The sequence below is a fragment of the Scleropages formosus genome, chromosome 22 (genome assembly GCF_900964775.1).
Source record: "Scleropages formosus chromosome 22, fSclFor1.1, whole genome shotgun sequence".
NCBI classification, from domain to species: Eukaryota; Metazoa; Chordata; class Actinopteri; order Osteoglossiformes; family Osteoglossidae; genus Scleropages; species Scleropages formosus.
Window position 1 is genome coordinate 5,160,725 of NC_041827.1, and position 18,967 is coordinate 5,179,691.

Below are 18,967 nucleotides of genomic sequence, written 5' to 3' on the forward strand. Positions count from 1 at the left end.
TATTTATCCACTCAGTCTTGCCCTTTTATTTTCCTTCAGGTCTCCCTCTTCTTTACATTTTACTTTTGTTTCCCCCATTTTATCATCTCCCTCTATTTTTCAATTGCTTTTGCTCTTTGAGCACAATTGTGTCCTTCCACACTAATTTATTAGTGTGATTTATACTGTATATTGTTGTATTTGGGGATATAGGTATTGTTCAGTTTTAAAGTGGTACTGATTTTGGAAGTCCCAATGGTTTTGATTGGTCTGTTTGGTCTCAGACATCAGTGGTATCTGCTCAGACAGTAGCAGTCAGCACTCAGGCTACAATCCCATTCCGCTTTTATATCCTGTTGGAGTCTTGCACCAGCTGTCCAGGATGTCAGTTAGTCAATCACTCTCTGGGATAACATTTTGCAATCAAATTACTGTCATCGCTGTAGTGTCTGTTGCAGTTTGTGTAAATGTCAGTTTTTTGCCTTCAAAGCAGTCCTGTTTGTGTGTAGGGCAGATATAGGTGTTGTATACTAGTTTTCTCATCTTGGGGTACAAGAGGCCGTGTTTATGGAGTGTAGCTGTTTGTTCCTTTTAGGCATTAGTTGAGGGTCTTGTTTTTTTGTATTAAGAGCAGTAGTAAATGTTGTATTGAGTTAGTGGTTGTGTGACTCTGCTAAAGAACAGTAGATGTTTTACAGGACTTGCACCTCCTGTCCCTAGGAGAGACTATTGTATGGAGTCTGCCACTGTGCAAGAGACAAGAGAAGGCTTTCCACAGACTCTACCTTTTTGCTAGGGGTTGGAGGAGAAGTAGAAAATGGTCTGACAGGAGAAGGTGTTCCATAGGGTCAGACTCTGCTAGAGTTGGGGGGGATGTCTTAAGTGGGGTCTAACTGTTCAGTGCAGGAGGAGCCATTGTGTTGTGTCTAAGGATGTGCCTTCCTGTTCTCAGTACTTCTGCGAGATGAGGTGGCCCAGCTACAAGAGGAGGTGCTGTTGCTGCGGCAGATGAAGGACATGCTGACCAAGGACCTGGAGGACTCTCAGGGAGGCTGCTCACCTGAGGTTCTCTCTGCCACTGAGCTCCGTGTACAGCTGGCACAGAAGGAGCAGGAGCTGGACCGTGCCAAGGAGGCATTACAAGGTAGAAATGAAGTGTGGTTCATCCATCTGATCTGTTCCCTTTTTACTCCCTCTTTCATTCTCCTTTTGTCCTTAGGCTTCATCTTCTCCCCTGGTTCCCAGTCGCATCTTCTAACACCATGTTCTTCCTTCGCTGACTACTCAGGGGCTTTTCTCCTGTTCCTTCTCACCCCTGTTTCTCATATTCTCTTCCCACTCCTCTTCAGCTATGGGCAGCATGTGGCAATCATCTGACAATGACTCACACATAACATCTGACCAGAAAATTTCACATGAATAAATTCTTTGCTAAGAAGTCGGTGTTTAGTTAATCTCTTAATATTTGCTAGAGATGCGGAGGATTAGACGAAGAAGAAAACAAGTAATTTGATATTTATACTGAAATGTGTTTGTAGTGTGTGAACAGGGGGTTGTTTTTTTTTATGAGGCTGGTCTGTAATGAGAACAACAGCAGAACAGACCCCTGCAGGCACAAAAGTAATGAAAACTGAATTAAGAGTTATTAAATTGACTTACAACGTCAGAAGACATTTAACGGCATAACTCCTCCAGTGATTAAGCTTTTCTGCATAGGAGGCCAGAACTGAATAGCTTAATGTCATCTCCTAATCTTCCCTATCTGATTCATTTCATTAGTTTGATTGAAAGGCTTTTATCACTGTTAGATTCTCAAGCGGACTGATAAGTGTGTGCAGTAGGCCTCAGAGTGGATGTAAAAGGGCTAGGTGGAGACACTTAAAGCTTCCTCTCTTTTTAATGTCATAAATGAGAAATACACAACAGGTTTATAAATCTAGAATGTGTGTGTGTATGTGTGGAAGTGCCAGCCAATCAAGTCCAACCCGTGAAGCTCTGCAACAAGCCCTCACACCTCCAGAGGGTGACTTCCTTATAACTGAGTGGCACTCAGCTTTCTCTGTATCCCACCACACCCTGCATCATCTCATTTCAGTCCACTCCTCTGTCTCTTTCATTGAAATATTTGCCTATTTATTCACTTGCTAACTTATTCATATGTTACTTTACATGTGTATCTGTATGTATGTTGTGTGTGGGTATGGTGTGTGCTGCTGCTACCAAAGTGAATATCTCTCTGGAATAGATTTGCTTGCTCATCCATCCATCCTACTTCAATAAATGTGCTTTACAAAGATGCAGCAGGCAGTACAACACACAAGTATTCACTCAACCACATCTAGATGAGCTGTAACAGAACTCCAGTTCCTGTCATTTAACACAAGAAGCACCACGTAAACATGGAATCTATATTCATGGGAATGCTGAAGTAAATTACAGAATACAGTAAGTCTTCATATTCTTCTTAGAATGATTTAAACATTTATACAGGTGGGTAGTTTTTACTGGCGTAGGGTCCCTTATGCGGAAGAGCTCTTCTTTGAAGAGTAGCACTAATATTTTATGAGAGCAAATTCCCCTAAATGAGCAGCCTTAGCCCCAGTCATTTAAAAACTCATCCATTTAGAATGGTCTATTGGCAGCCCTTTATAATTACAGGTTTTGCTTCACCCATGGTTGCCCAGAAGCACATGGCCCGCCTTCACTTTTACTTGTTCAGTTCTGCTATTGCAATTGTGCATAAACACCGATAAGGTTTGTTTTGATGTACCATGATGATAAGATCTAATGGGATGATGGTGGATCATGAATCTAAAGAAATAGCTGAGTTAAACTCAGAATTCTGCACCTGAGCCCAAAACCAAGGATTCTGCAGTGCATTCTATTGGTGGTAGGACTGACAGTAGTAATAGTAGAATTATTATTCAACTGTAAATTGCATCAAATACACACACACACTTTCAGAACCGCTTGTCCCATACAGGGTCGCGGGGAACCGGAGCCTACCCGGTAACACAGGGCGTAAGGCCGGAGGGGGAGGGGGCACACCCAGGACGGGACGCCAGTCCGCCGCAAGGCACCCCAAGCGGGACTCGAACCCCAGACCCACCCGAGAGCAGGACCCGGTCCAACCCACTGCGCCACCGCACCCCCTATTGCATCAAATATGTTTTTGATTTCAGAACCCTGCAATATCTTACAACATTAGTGTCCAGCACTGCTGAATGGTAATTCTTTACGGTACATAGATCATAAAGCTATGTGTGGCCCTACCTGTATTGTAAAGCCTGAAAGTACACTTTTTTCCATGTTGCTCTGTTTTCCTTCAGATTTGAAAAGAAACTCCAGGTACTGGATATGTTAGCCTTAAAAAGATGTGTGGTTATTGTGTGATTACAGAAAGTCTAAACAGACTGAAGGTTAAAATGGTTCTCTTGGTTCTGGGTCACTATTTAAAACACCTGCTGAGCATCCAGCCAAAAACAAACATGGGCAAACACAGACCCTTGGCCCTCTTAGCAAGCTGGGAAATAAAGTATATGCATCTCCCAGCTCGCACCTGGAGGGGACGGTGAGCGAACTGTTTCCCCTACTCAGGATAGGCAGGTGCAAGCCTGAATGAAGTAAGTCTGGTAGTGTTTACATCTACATGTGTTCACTTAGCAGAGGCTTTTCTCCAAAGCGATGTACATCTCAGAGAAAATACATTTTGTACATTACATTAGGAGAAAGAGAGACATATAGTTGCAGACGTGTGATTCTTAAGTAAACCTAGTTTGTTTCCACTTGATGCACCGATGTTCATCGCACAAGTAGGTGCATAAAACTCAGGATAGACGAATCCTGATCACATTCCTACAATATTTTTAAAGGTACACAAACATTTGCATATAATACAGGAGTAGCAGCTGTGTAGAGGCTTATCTGGGCATAATCATAAAGTTAGGGTGCATGAACATTTACACCATACATTAGCTTGAGAAATCTTGGGCAACGTGGGTCCGGAAAAGGTGCGTTTTCAGACTCTTCCTGAATGTAGACAGAGTTTCTGCAGTTCTGAGTGATGAGAGGAACAGGTCATTCCACCACAATGGAGCCGGAACTGAGAACCTCTGCGCTTTACCTTTCGTGCATGCATGGGACCACCAATCGAGTAGAAGTAGACGAGCGAAGGGGTTTGGTTGGGGTGTAGCAAATGATCAAGTCTTGTAGATATCTGGGAGCAGTACTACTGATGTTTTTGTAGGCCATAACCAGGGTCTTGAATTTGATCTGGGCAGCTATAGGAAGCCAGTGCAGAGAAACGAGTAGAGGAGATACATGCGAACGCTTTGGCAAGTCGAACGCTACTCGTGCAGCAGCGTTTTGTAGAAGCTGCAGAGGTTTGATGGCAGTAGCAGGAAGGCCACACTAGAGAGTTGCAGTGGTCCAGATGGAATGTCACCGTGGCCTGGACAAGTAGTTGGGCAGACTCAGTTGTGAGGTAAGGATGGATCCTGCTGATATTATGCAAGATGTATATGTAGGTCCAGGTTGTGGCTTCGATGTGCTGAGAGAAAGATCGACTTGAGTCAATCATTACTCCCAGACTCTTAGCCGAGGAGGTAGGCAAGATGAGTGAGTTGCCCAGTTTGATTGATTGATTGTGACAGGAGGACAGGCCAGCCGGGAGGTGAAGAATCTCTGTTTTGGAGAGGTTGAGTTGGAGGTGGTGATCAGACATCCATGCAGAGATGTCTGACAGGCAGGCAGCAATGCGTACAGAAATGTCTCTGATGCTCCAGGTGGAAAGGAGAGGAAGAACTGGGTATCGTCAGCATAGCAGTGGTATTTGAATCTATAGGAGGCTACGACTGGGCCAAGGGAGGAGGTGTAGATCGAGAAGAGAAGAGAACCTAGTACCGAGCCCTGCTGGACATCAGTTGAGAGAGGCAGAGGAGAACAGGAGCTCTGCCAGACCACTTGATAGGATCTGTCAAATAATTAGCACTCAAACCATCTTATTGCCACTCCTTCGATCCCAAACTAAGAGAGGAGAGTAGAATCCGGTGGTTGACAGTGTCGAATGCTGCAGACAGATCGAGGAGGATGAGGACCGAGGAGGAGAGGAAGGCGGGGCTAACCGACTGGAGAGCATCAGACACCGCCAGAAGCGCCGTCTCCTTGGAGTGTTCAACTTTAAAACCAGACTCATAACCATCGAGGAGATAGTTCCTGGTGAGGAATTCACATAGCTGATCACAGGCCACCCGCTCTAGAGTTTTAGACAGAAAGGAGAGGAGGGAGACTGGTCTGTAGGTTTGGAAGTGTTGTTGGATCAGGTATGAATGCAGAATGAAGACGCTCTCTTGGTAGTTGTTGTAGGACTGGAATGGAAGTATTCCGCTGAAGAAAGAAAAAAACACCAGGTGCAAACTAATGATCTGGACACCTGTTCAATATGTCTTACAAGGCTCATGTGGGGGGAAAAAAAATATATACACATACGTACATATAGGAGGGATCCCATCTGACGCGAGGAAGATGCTATAGTTAATTAAGACTTTGTTTGAATCTGACCACTGCTCTGTGTGAGGGGAGTTTACATTTTCTCCTTGTGTTCATGTAGATTTAACCTTGGCTTTTTATTTATTTAATTTTTTAAGCCCAAAGGCGTGCTGTTTAAATTGCCTTTAATGTTTGTCTTTGTGGATAAATGTGTGTTTCTAAGTGACTGTTTCACCTTCAGGCTGTACCCCCAGTTTAATTTTGTGCCTTTTTATAATTGGTTCTAAATGACCGGAACCCCATTTGTGTTTAAGCAGTTTTAATGACAGGTGATCAAAGACTGCATTTGCCTTTAGTACCATCCTTCCCAATATAACCTTCTCAGGCACATTTTGGATTGTTTGATCTTTGTTTTAACAAAACTGGCTTGCAAAAAATCACTCAGGAGATCACGGATGTTCAGCAGTGCGAAACTTCTGCAGGATTGTTGAAAAAGCTGTTCACACCTCATTTTTGCATTTTTTTTTTTTATATATATATATATATATATATATATATATAAAATATGTGTGTGGTAGCAAACTGGACTGGCCTGGATGTTGAAATATTGGATACTTGATGTGAATAACTTTATATCCTCTGTAAATATGTCCAGCTGTTGAATAGACTGGCTATAGTGTGTTAAGTGATATGCAGTTCTTCATTTTCTGATTATAAAAGCAGTTTTGCCATTCATTTGCGATTACTGCTATTATTTTAGAATTATGTAGGGTCAAGGTCTCTGGGGATTTAAAGTTTGTAAACAGTGGCATCTGGTGGATATGTTTTGGACATTCATGTTGCAACAGAAGGGAATATTAAACCTTTGATAATATAACAAACAGGTCACAGTTTGCTTGTACCTTAACATTATTTTGCTTTATTTTTCAGTTGCTGCTAAGTTAGGTAAACAGTGACTATATTACTTAATTATGTTGGCTTTTGTGCATGGTTCTCTATTGCATGGTTGCATTTTTGTGCATGGTTATTCAAAATTAATTGCCTACAGTATTCTTAAGAAAAACATTTTACTCTAAGTCCCATAGTCAGTCTAGAACCATTTGTTTTTAACCATGGAAGTGACAGTTGCTTGTGTTTTTATGGTTGTGCACAGTGTTGCTTGTTTTAATAATTTTTTTAACTGACACTTTTCATGTTAAATTATATTGTATATAAGGCTCGTCAGTAATTGCTGTATTACCACTATGAGGGTATGTAGTTTACCCTTTGGCAAGACTTTCCAGAATGTTCTGCTTGCTGACAAACAGTGACAGGCAGGTATTAATGGCTCCATTAATACCAGTATGGGCTCTCAGCACTTCCAGCCTTGCTAATACATCTCTGTAGGGATCCTGATGAATGTGTTACCTTCCCTCTAAAGTGTGAAGATGAAAGCATCCCTGCTGTTCTGATGCAGGGTTCAGCAGAGCTGGAATAAACTGTTGCATACCTGATCCCTTCCAACCCCATCCATAACTCCCAGAGTGCACCTGTGTAAAGAACTGTATTGGGGTGGACAGGTATTGTCTATTGGCTGTCTGAGTCGTATGACTCTACAAGCTCTGTCCCATGAGCAAAATAGCCTTTTAAAAGTCTTGGGGTTAAATGGTAAGAATATGTTGTGTGATGAATAAATCACCAGCTCTGCTTGATGACTAAGCAGTGATTTTCCTATATGCACTTTGAATCAATGAATTCTCATCACGTCGTTGTGGTAACGCTGGCAAAATGACAGAGCGGTTTACTTTTCCTCCTGAAGTGGAGTGACCGCCACAGAGATACCAAAGTCATCAGCTTTTCTTCACTTAACTTCTGTAATAGGCACTTTCCTGTAAGACCAAAAGTTACACCTTTTTTTCTTCAGTAACAGCTCTCCGCCAAATTACGCTCAGGCCCTCTGTGGACTCGCACAGTCTTCCACAGTGCTGTTTATTGGGCACAAGAGACTGGAATGTTCCTACGATTCACTGACACGCGTCTGTAGGAACTGAAGCAGCAATTTGTTGCCTCATTCAGGACGGCATCAGGCATGCCAGGGGTACCCCTATGGGTCAGCTCTCCAAGAGTTGGGCAAACCTAAGCAAAGTTGAACACTTGCATTCCAAAGACTGCTATCTGAGGCCCAGTGAAGGAGTGCCTGCTGAGAAGACGTGTCCTCAGCTTTTAGTGTATAGGGGTCTGTGTGAAACGAGGTGTGCAATGCAGGATGTTGGCTACTTTCAAAATGTTAGCCATCACACCCACCCCCTTCCTCCTACTCCTCACCAGATGAAGTCTCTGAATGTTGTTGTGTCCCAGGCAGTTGTCCTGATATGACCAGTTTGGCTCATTTGGAGTTTACCAGCAATACCTTTATGTTGACCTGTCTGTCATGAGGTAAATCCATCTCAAATCACAAGATTCCAGAAAATGTTCGTGACAGAAATGATCAGGTAGGAGGCCCCTGGTGATTTTATATGGACTGACCCCATGGCAAACCTGTGTCCAGCACTTGTGGGTAAAAAAGAGGTCTCCGAGCTTCTCAAGGGTACCATTTATACATCATCCTTGCAATCCCAAGCTTGGAGGGGAACATGAAGCTGTGGTAAAGCAAAAGCAATTTGGCAGAATATATATAATTTTTTTAAACACATGTCTGCATAAAGGCCAGTACACAATCGGGGCTGAAGAGAATGTAACTTCCTTTTCCATCATGTGGTCTTATTATCCTGCATGTCTGAAGGGCCTTTTTTGGCTAAACTGGGTAACGTGTACAGCTTTTTCAGTCGGAACGAAAAATCACTGTCATTGTTAACCTCTTTGTTATTGTTTGATGCATTTGTATATTGAAATAGAGGATGGGGATGTGCCAGGTATGCTTTTGTAATATACAAAAAATTTTGTTTTCCAGTACAGCGACACCTTGGTTAGCACACACGATATGTTCGTTGAACGTAGAGCACTAACTGAAACAACGCTAAAGAGTTATTGTATAACATATTTCATTAGATATGTCAATATGCAAATATAATAGAACAAGAATGATGATTTACAGAGCGGTTTTTACTATAACCACAAGTAACATGGGCAGCTCAAGTGTGTTCCAGCCCATCCAACTCGTGTGACAGACGGATCAGCTGTACAAACCTTGCTGCGCCCATCGTTGTATTCTTATTCACTAGTGAGATGATGCCCTTGGACAGCAGTGTCTCATTCATTTCTTTTGTGTCGCTTAACTGAACGGACTCGGGGAAGGCGAGGTACATTGCACAGCTGGACTGTGGAAAAATGGGCTCCCGGTGCCACTTTACAGCATTGAAACCACCAGACTGCCACACACACACACACACACATACACACACACACACACACACACACACACACGGAACAGAGCCTGCGAGTGCTAAATGACTGCTGTTTTATGAGATACTGTCCATACCACGGAGGGAGAGTTGAAAAGAGAACGTTGTACTTCCAGGTTCTGCTTGAATGTGCACCATAACTACAAAGCTCCACATGGCGCAGCGTTTACTAGGGTATTGATGTATAGCGTTCCTTACATTATGAGAATTATTCACCAAGATTCTCTGAGCTCCAGGTTGACCTTTAGCTGTATATATATCTGTTACATCTCTGTTTTGGTGTTGATCAGTATTTATGCTCTGTCATTAGTTACACCTTCAGCCTTGGATTCTGTGTTAAAGAAAGCTGAATAAAAACATGATGGTTGGGCTGTACCTTCTAGCTTTGATGAAAATGGTTTGCTGGCCACTTCTTGGAAGTCCCAGGTGACGCCAGTGGAGAACATCATCAGACATTTTTAGATATGAGCGTTGGAGGTTGGTATGTGGGACTAGAGTGAAGTGGCTGTAGGTTGGAATGAACATGGGTAGCTGGCCATATCTGGGACTGTATCACTAAGGAGTGAATGAAGGCTATGACTTTCGTGTCTTTGTGGGAAGTTTGTCAGTATTATAGCTCTTTCTTTTTGTCCACAGCAATGAAAGCAGACAGGAAGAGGCTTAAAGCGGAGAAGGCCGACCTGGTGAACCAGATGCAGCAGCTGTATGCCACGCTGGAGAGCCGCGAGGAGCAGCTCAGAGACTTCATTCGTAATTATGAGCAGCACAGAAAGGTTTGAATCCAGCAGAATTTGTCACTACAGAAAAACTGTCCAAAATACCTGACTGCAAATGAACTACGTATTCTGATCACAAAAGACCAGAAGAATCTCAGCAACTAATATCGATCTGGATCACCCCGGTCTGTTATTAAATCAATCTCACAGCATTCGACCAAAACCATATCACTGTCTGTTACCAAAAGTAATCTCACAGCTACAGTATCAACCATCTTTGTTACCAAATTCATCTCATAGCAATTGATCAAAATAATTTGTTAGTCACTAAGCAATTTCTCTGCTCTTAAGTGGAGCTCTCTCACTTTTATTTCAGGTTTTTCTTTTTTTTTTTTTGAGGTAGTGTGTACCCCAACAGTGTTGCCTTGGAGTGCTTTACATAGGTGAAAATTAATCAAAGTGCCACAGCACAGATAGTGTTAGCAATTACTTTAATGATTGAATTCCAAAGAGATGTTTGGGGGGAAAAAGCAGGATGCACCAGAGGAGGGAAAAAAAATTCAAAGTGGTACGGGGGGAGAAAATCCTTTGGGGGTTCAAGGCCAACTGCGTGTCCATCCCCTCATGAAATGCATCATAGTAAATCAACTGGGGCTTTGCAGGTGAACATTTCCCGGCAAATTATTTCATGCAGTGAGATTAGTGTGTGGATGTCGGTAATTGTCTATTGTCTTGCATCTCTGCGTTGAAGCAGCAATGAACGTTGCTTTGTGTCTTAAAGGAGAGTGAGGATGCAGTGAAGGCCCTGGCCAAGGAGAAGGACCTTCTGGAAAGGGAGAAATGGGATCTGAGGAGACAGACCAAAGAAGCCACAGAGCATGCCAGTGTGCTGCGCTCCCAGCTGGACCTGAAGGAGAACAGAATTAAGGAGCTGGAGGCAGAGCTCACGATGGTAATAGACTGGTAAACCAACCAGCTCTGAGTTGTACGTTGCTTTGGAGAAAAACATCTGCTGAAGGAATAAATATAAGCAAGCACACCCGGCAGCACATAGACATGAAAAGGAAATAAAATAAATCTCCTATATCCAGTTAGTGCTGTAGAGACTGCATTTCTTACTTTCTTCAGGCTCTGACAAGGGTCCCTTCAAATAAATTTCAACTATATCAGGATTACACTGAATGATGATGATGTACTCCGTCTGTAGCAGGAAAGCAATCATTAATGATTAGTTTTTTGTTTTGGAGATACATCCATTTAATAATTCCGTAATGGTACGTCATCAGGTGATATTTGCCTCGCTGTATCTGAGGTCTGTACCTGCAGGGAGATGCGCTGTGCCGTTGCTTTATGAACCGCTAGGTTCTGTTCCGCTCACAGCTTCTTCCCTGCAGCTCTACAAAGGAGTCCCTCGGAGACGCTGCCGCTGCTGACAACTTTATTATGGCCTCATTATTCTGATCTTGTCCTCCTGCTCTCCTCAGGACTGAGTGTGTGTTCCACCTCCAGCTCCTCTGTATATTTCCAGCTGTGCTGCCATAGGGGAGTTTGATTAAGACAAAGCAGCTTCTATATTCCTGTTACACTCTCAAAGCTGTACCTCTTTCTAGAGAACGTCATGTAGCTTTGCGGAAAGCCCACATGGGTACTGATCTGTCTTGTTCTCTGACTTGCAGCCAACTGAATCTTATTGCCCCAGTTGCAGTCTAGTGTACACAAAGTTCTTCTCTAAGACGGCTGATTTGTCTTTTTATGTGTGCACATCTTGCCAGGCGAAACAGTCCCTGGCCACGCTCACCAAGGATGTGCCCAAGCGGCACTCTCTGGCCATGCCCACGGAGCCTGTGGTCAACGGTAGTCAGGAGTGGGTCATGCACGCAGACCTCCCCCTCACGGCGGCCATTCGCCAGAGCCAGCAGACCCTGTACCACGGACACACACCTCATCCTGCAGATAGGCAAGGTGGGGCTCACTCATACATGTGCAATAAACACATCCTCAACGCATATGCAGATTCAGATGCAAATCAAATACATAATGACAGCGATGATGAAAGTGTTGCTTAGTATTACTGATGTTTGTGTTCTGCCTTCAGCTGCAGTGCGGATCAGCCCCTGTCATTCACGGCAGCCCTCCATCATCTCCGATGCCTCAGCTGCCGAGGGTGACCGCTCCTCCACCCCAAGTGACATCAACTCCCCCCGCCACCGGACGCATTCCCTCTGCAATGTAAGAGCAGCCCGGGGCCCCCCTCCAAGTAATCATTCCTTTGCAATTCTCTTCTACACCATTTCCTGTTTGTCTTTTGGCTGTCTGAGTCATGTCACTCAACAGATGTGGTCAGATGAAATGGGAGCAAATTAGATGCAAGTTTTTGATAATTTTATGCTGACATGTCCTTAGATTTTTAAATGAGATAAACTGCCTTTTGCCTGCTGTTGAGTATTTCTGGTAGTATTTTACAGGCAGCGCTCTTTACTCTTGCAATCTTCTGCAGTTGCTCCCAGTTGCTTATTAATTACCTGAAAGTTACCTTTCCTACTCTTTAGGTGGAGTAAAGGTAGGCCGGAGCATTTGAGCAGTGTAATTTCACTTGAAAAAGTTGTCGTTCGCTGAGTTCTATCTCACCGAATACAAGTGAATCCAAAGATGTGTTCTGTTGGCACAAACAATTTATTCTAAGCTAAATCCTGGCCTGTGGCAAACTTATATGCGGTACAATGATTTTTGTTAGCATGGAATTTAGTGTGAAATTGTGGCAGTGTTTAATTCTTTGCCCCTCTGCTAGGCTTGCAGTAACAGGCTCTAATGACAGTAAGAGTAACAGATTTTTGAAAAGGAAAAAAAGGCTGTGATTTCCTGTTGGCTGTGTCTCCCGCTCTGTTTTTCCCTCCGATTTACTTTGTCTACTCTTGTTCTGATCCCCACCGTACCTCCCCCTTCTCACACCATTATTCCTGGAGCAGTCAATGGAGGACCTCGACGACCAGAAGCGTAAGAAGAAGAAGGAGAAGATGGGCCTGGGTTCCCTGTCACGGGTCTTTGCCCGGGGCAAGCAGCGCAAGTCCCTGGACCCAGGCCTGTTCGACGGCACCTCCACCCCTGACTACTACATAGAGGAGGACGCTGACTGGTGAAGAAGACCTTAGCACGTGAGCCCAGGGAGACTGTGGGTTTGGCTGCATGTGCCCTGACCCCCTGCTGCCTCTTTCAAGTGTATATAGTACATATAAAAACGCATATGTATGTGTGTAAAACTATATATACATATAGTTTTTATATAAGTGTGTATATATAGAGAGGGAGAACTGTTGTATGTGGGAAGTTAGCAGTGCTTAAATCTTTTACTTGTGTGTATATATTGTTTTTTAATGGGAACTTGAAGGATTGCTGTGTACTTGTAAATAATAGTCATTGTACATTCTGTGCTTGTAAATGTATTTTGTCTAGCATGCTTTTTTATTTTTTTATTCAGCTTTTCTATTTAATTTGAGTTGCCCCTTCCTGCCATATCCATTGCCCCCTTTCACTCATTCCCTGTAGTTGGCTGTTTCTCGCAAAAAGTTGCCCGCAGGCAAAGAAGAGACTGCGTGTTGCACTGAAGTTAAATCTGTGTTCATAGTCAGCGCTGTGCTGGCCAGACTGAAAGTGCCAGTCCTAACTAGTAACAATTTGTTGAGCAGTAAAGTGCACTGATGTAGCTCAGGCCGGGAGAATAATGGACATGCGCAGCCCTGTAGGAAAGACACTGGCTAAAATTTTTTCCGGTCCCAACTGGGAGTGAAACTGTTTCGTTTCACTTTTTACGTCCTTAAGTTGGCACGTGGATGTTTAAATATTTATTTAGAAAGGTGCCATTTTACAGCTTTAGGAGGAACAGTTAGAATTTAATTTATATATTTTAAATAGAGGAAAATATTCACATTTAGATGTTGTGCTCAATAATGTGGATGAAATAACAAAGGTGACCCAAACCCAGTGGGTCTTTACAGACTACAGGGTTCAAGACACACTCTGCAAACCCCCATCTTGTCTGTGAAAACTAACTGGGAGGGACAGTGTTCAGTCTTTAGTGTTTGTATGAGTGTGAATAGAGAGCAGTGGCCCAGCTCAGTTGGCACACTCACAAACTTGTAGCTTGAAGGTGCTGGTTCATGTCCCCAGAGGGTCCCTGTTGTTATACCATAAATTAAGGTAAATGTCTTTGCTTCATTGCAGTATCAAGTTGCTTTGGGTACAAATATGAGCTAATCAACAAATCATTTGGAAAGTGTGATTAGTATCAGTCGATTGCTGTTGGGAGACCGTTTAGTTAAATAACAGCATTTTTCTTACTGTGCCATTATAGCACTGCATGTCTGGAGATGGCAAAACATATAGACAAGCTTTTTGGTGAGACTCCCATCCTGCTCTGATGGGCCTGTTTGAGGTGTCCTATACATGTGAAGGAGTGAAATCTATACTGTTATACGATATGATCCGCTCTGGGCTGTTTTTACATGAATGGTAGTATTCTAGCGAATAGCATCTACTTTTTCTCAATTCCAAAAAATCTTCTACAAAAGATACAAGATGTTTAAACCAAATCAATTCTCTTCTGCCAGCTGGAAGAACGACAGCACTTTCTGAAAATAACTTTAAAAGGATATACAGTATATAAATATATGTATATATTTATATGTGTGTGTATATATAAATAATATATATCTGCATACTTTAAAATACTGAGAAATATTAAGATTTAAAGAATGAAGATTTACAAGGAAACCTATCATATTCTGAAGGCAGAAAGCAGGTAGCATTATATAGACTTAATAGCAATGTACATCATAGTGCCTTGAATGTGGTTTCCTCATATGCACTGTGCTAATGGAGTTACTGAAGTGGCAAAAGGGGAACCAAACAAATGTAGGTATCTGTGTGGGTGTGTGAGAGTCTCGTGTGAGCTCTGTGTGTGTGTGACTAATTCCAATACTCTTGTACTGTACTTTGTCAGTCCTACATCCAGTACTGCATTGTTTACAGGTATGGAATTTCCTGCCTCAGAAATTGATTGTGAATATTTCCACTCCCAGTTTTGGACTGCTCTCTGAATTGTCGAATGCTGTGTTCAACTGAGAGTGTGTCCTCCAGCTTAAACCAGATTTAACTTCACGTTTTGACCAATAATTCTCACCCCTGATGATGAGATCTGCCCTGGAGATGTGTGGCTTTTTCAATCATTCATCTGAAAGCCCTTTTAGAAGTGCCAAACCTTCATAGTGTTTGATAAAAAACAACACTTACTGTCTCTTGCGTCTGGGCCTCAAGAGATGATGCAGAACTTTGCCATGCCTGAAAGGAACATTTCCATCTCCATCCATTTACTTCATGGCTCAGCATCATTCATCTGACAAGTAATAGCATGGGGAAGTGTGGAAAAGTATGTTGCAAATATAGTAACATAACTACCCATACTGCTTTAATAAGGGATCTGTCAGTGACCAGAGAAGCGATGCCTTCATTCATCCTTTCCTACTCACATTTTTTCATTTCCTTTATGTCTCATTAACATGATGGGACTGTCGTCGCCCCCCCCCCCCCCCCACCCCTTTGGCCTTGCTTTCTGGTGAAAATTCCCTTTACTCATTTTAAAAGAAGTATTTTATGTTTTATGTTTTGTAAATTAGGAAATATTGAAAAGAATAAATATATTTAAAAATTATTTAAAGAAGTATAAGGAAGGAAGCTTTGATAGCATACTGTAATCTCGTGAAGCAAAGATACACTGAAACCTCAGTTAAAACTTAAATGTGGAGACAGATCAGAAAAGAGGTTTAACAGCATGGAAACCCATGGTATAGATCTAAATTAAAAAAAAGAACTTATTTTGAAATAAAACGAACAACTGCATCTCTGTGTGGAAGCCTCTCTTTTGCATGTTTTTTTTTTCTTTTTTTAATTATTAAAAAAACCTTTGAACTGTTAGTATGTCCAGGCTCTCTGCCCCCCCAGGCTGATGGGCCTCTCAGTGACATTTAATGACCATATTAGTCATAGGAATAAGTGTAATATAAGACCAGTTTTTATTTCATTTTGCATCAAATAGGCTCTGATATCATTAATTATAAAAAAAAGTAATTTGAAAAGGTATACTTCTCAGTATTTTGGCTTAATACTGTGTCTCATGTTGTAAGCCATGTTATTCTAACAAGTTTCTAAGTGTATGCTCCATTTATCAAGGATAGACCAAACCAGCCCAGCATACAAATGAAGGCTGGTTTAAAGTGATGTTCAATGAAAACCTAAGATTTAAGATTTTTAAAATGAAATATTTTAAGCATCACTTTTTGTATTTACTGGTATTGAAGAGCCAGTGGTGCCTCACTGTGTTTGCTGGTCTTGAGTTTGTAGTCCTTCAGTTTCAGATTTACGCCTGCCAGACCGGAGTGCCGATACCCTCCGTCTGAGTTTACCAAACGGCTCCATCGGTGCGGCTCAGTGTGGAACACGGTCATCAAAAAAAAAGCTAAATGTGTGGTCTGTACCCATCTCATTAGGTACTTTGGTTATTAAACTCTTTTTTTTTTTATGTGCATTAGACAAGCCTTGGCCAGGGGAAAAAAAAAACTTCATTGAAATCTGCACTTTCAGAAGTTCAGAAAATCTAATCGGGTGTTTTGTCCCCCCCCCCCCCCCTTTGGTCATGATTTTACCTGCAGTTAACCAAGATCGTAAATGTCACCTAGTCTTGGCCTTCATAAAGTGTTTACGAGGCTTTTTGCTAATTCAGCTTTGTCTTCCTAAATGCTGATTAATGAACCTGCATGGTCTGCTTATAGATTTGTCAAGATATCACTGTTGTAATGAGTGAGTTAAAAGTATTGCATGTTTAACTTGATTGAGTCAGCTGGTAATTTCATTTACTTAGTGTAAAAAGTAGCTGTTGTGAAAGACAATCAAAATTGGGGTGAAGACTTGCTGATCACGATGTCGATCATCCACAACAGTTCTAAAGAAATTTAACCTCTTGCGTTATTTAAATGGTATCTGTTCATCCCATCATACTACTTCACAGTTTGCCTGCCAATCAACACGGAATTATTTCACATCCACAACAGTCCTAATAACCACATGTCCTTGTGCTTCTTGACAAGATCTATTTGCTAATTATTACATAATGTGTAAACATAGTTGTCAGTCAGACATGGATACTGGAGAAGCTGCTCTTTGTCAGTTATATTGCAAATACACCACCTGAACGGTATGCAGAACTGCTTGAAAGTATTTGAAGCCCCTGTGTCCTTTAGTTTTACAATGAAAGGGTTATTGAACAAGAATCAGTTTTTCACATCTGACATAATATGTGTGTAATGACCAGTTCTATATGTTGCTTTTGAGGAAATCATGTGTGAAGTAGTGGAGATGTAAAAAAATAAATAAATAAATAAATAAATAATGAACCCCAAAATGCATTGGTTAAACCAAGTAGGGAAATAGAATCAGATGTGTAAATTATAGTAATTTATTAATTTTATAAGCATATTTTAAGATTTAGATTTTGTAAGTATTTTATAGAAGAATAATGACCATCCATATAGAGTTCACATACTTTGAAGTACCACTGTAGCCTAAAAGAAGGGCTCTTATACATGTAACCATAGCAACATCAGCAAGAGGCACCTCATTTTCCAGAGCCACTCAAGGAAGACAAATATTGAAAATATGTTCAACATGCCCCTGAATATCATGTTGTTCAGCGTGTAGATGTATTCTGTATCTTAAATTAAAAATCAATAGACTGTTTTCACCACTGGATTAATTTAAAAAGGTGTGATGATAATATTGCAATGTTCTAATTTATTAGCCTTCTGTCTCACTGGATGAAAAGAGTAATTTAGCAAAATTGTTCTATCGCTTCAGTAGGGGTTGCTTCAAAGTCACGGATTCATCTGGAAACACTGGATTTAATATGTAAATCTCTGTGGCCTGAAATCTGCTTCTCTAAGATGAGCCAAACCAGTATTTGAAACAAGTGTGAGTTTCTTGTAAAGCATTTCTTACCCTCTGTTTGTGGACAGTTTGTCAGCACATCATGAGCATTGACCACGATGCCACCAGTTTTTACTGTAACCACATAGCAACATACCCCCAGGGAGGGTTCAACAGAATCCACAGCATAGCCTCATCCCCATCTCATCAAAAGCCATGTTAAGACGGCTGGAAAAGCTTCGTCACCGAGAGCTCCGAGGCCGTTTGCCTGCGGATCGACAAACAGCTGCCATTAGAGGAAATCCAGCATGTTCACAGAATGTATGGTTTCTCTTGTGCTGTTACTGTGTTTCCTGATCAATATGAATTCATGGGTTGCCTGTCAACACCCCTGCAGAACAGGTTGCACAGAGTGACAACAAAGACGATGCAAGCAGCGGGGTAAATTCACTGTGCATTTACAGTCATCCAAAATCCAACCTGTTTACCTTCAGGGTGGTTAAGTCCTGCTGACTAGTGCAAGAGGTGAAAGTCCGCTCAAAGTGATAAGCAAACTGAAGGCTGTGTTATCTTTCAGAAAAAAAGCCTCATTTGTTCAGGGCACGAATGAGGGCTAGTATGAAAGAATGCAGAGAAATTGTCGGGTGTAACAATGACACAGACAGAAAAATGATAAGTGAGGGAAATATGACGCCATAGAAATTGAACTGAGGATGGCAATGGGAGTGATTATACACGTTTTATGATCCATACAATTCATATAGTTTTAACAACTTTTTTTTTTTGCTCGATTAGGAAAATGCCTTCATCTTTCTGTCAGCTGGTTACAAGTAGCTGAACAGAGTGCTTTATAAAATTCCTGTTTTTTAACCCGTCTTCCGTCTTTCTCACCAGTGCCTCTTAAATATGAAACCGTTGTTCAGGATTTGTTTAAGTCGGGTTCCAGTGTCATCTTCAAACTCTCTGAAACTGCCCATTTTCTCCTAACACTTGGGTATTTTTTTTTTCTTCTGAATTCTTGACTAACAGGAGCTCATATAACATCACGCGTACAGGTGCTCGCAAGTGTAAATGTGAGCTGCTGGGAATTAACCGTTTCCGTAAGAGCTCATGAAACCTTCCCAGAATCTAAGCTCCTGCAAGCATCTTCATCTGCCCCACAGCTGCCATCTCCACCTCCCTCCCCAGCTCTCCGCCTTATCACAGCAAACTCTTACAGGTCGCTTCCCAATCTCTGGCATCCTGCAACGATATCCATCTTGTTCCACGGAACTGCTCCCAAAGGCAATTTTAAGTCAAGCACAATAATGAAACTATTCAATTTCACTGTTACCCTGGGAGAATGCTATTTACTTTCCCCGTTCTCGGCTTCCTCCACTGCAATGTACCTTTTCTGCTCTCAGTGTCAGTATCACATTACACTGCTCCTACCGG

General features: G+C 42.0%; 1 protein-coding gene across 4 annotated transcripts in view; it reads left to right on the top strand.

Moving 5' to 3' along the window:
• Window positions 1-14,220, top strand: part of kaznb (kazrin, periplakin interacting protein b) — a 162,749-nt gene extending 148,529 nt beyond the window's left edge. For all 4 annotated transcript variants that reach the window (XM_018725249.2, XM_018725250.2, XM_018725251.2 and 1 more), the window contains 6 exons: window positions 932-1,123; window positions 9,483-9,619; window positions 10,344-10,514; window positions 11,335-11,524; window positions 11,658-11,791; window positions 12,529-14,220. In XM_018725249.2, coding sequence (XP_018580765.1) covers window positions 932-1,123; window positions 9,483-9,619; window positions 10,344-10,514; window positions 11,335-11,524; window positions 11,658-11,791; window positions 12,529-12,699 — 995 coding nt within the window. In that variant the 3' untranslated portion in view covers window positions 12,700-14,220. The remainder of the gene's footprint in view (window positions 1-931; window positions 1,124-9,482; window positions 9,620-10,343; window positions 10,515-11,334; window positions 11,525-11,657; window positions 11,792-12,528) is intronic.
• Window positions 14,221-18,967: the final 4,747 nt, after the last annotated feature.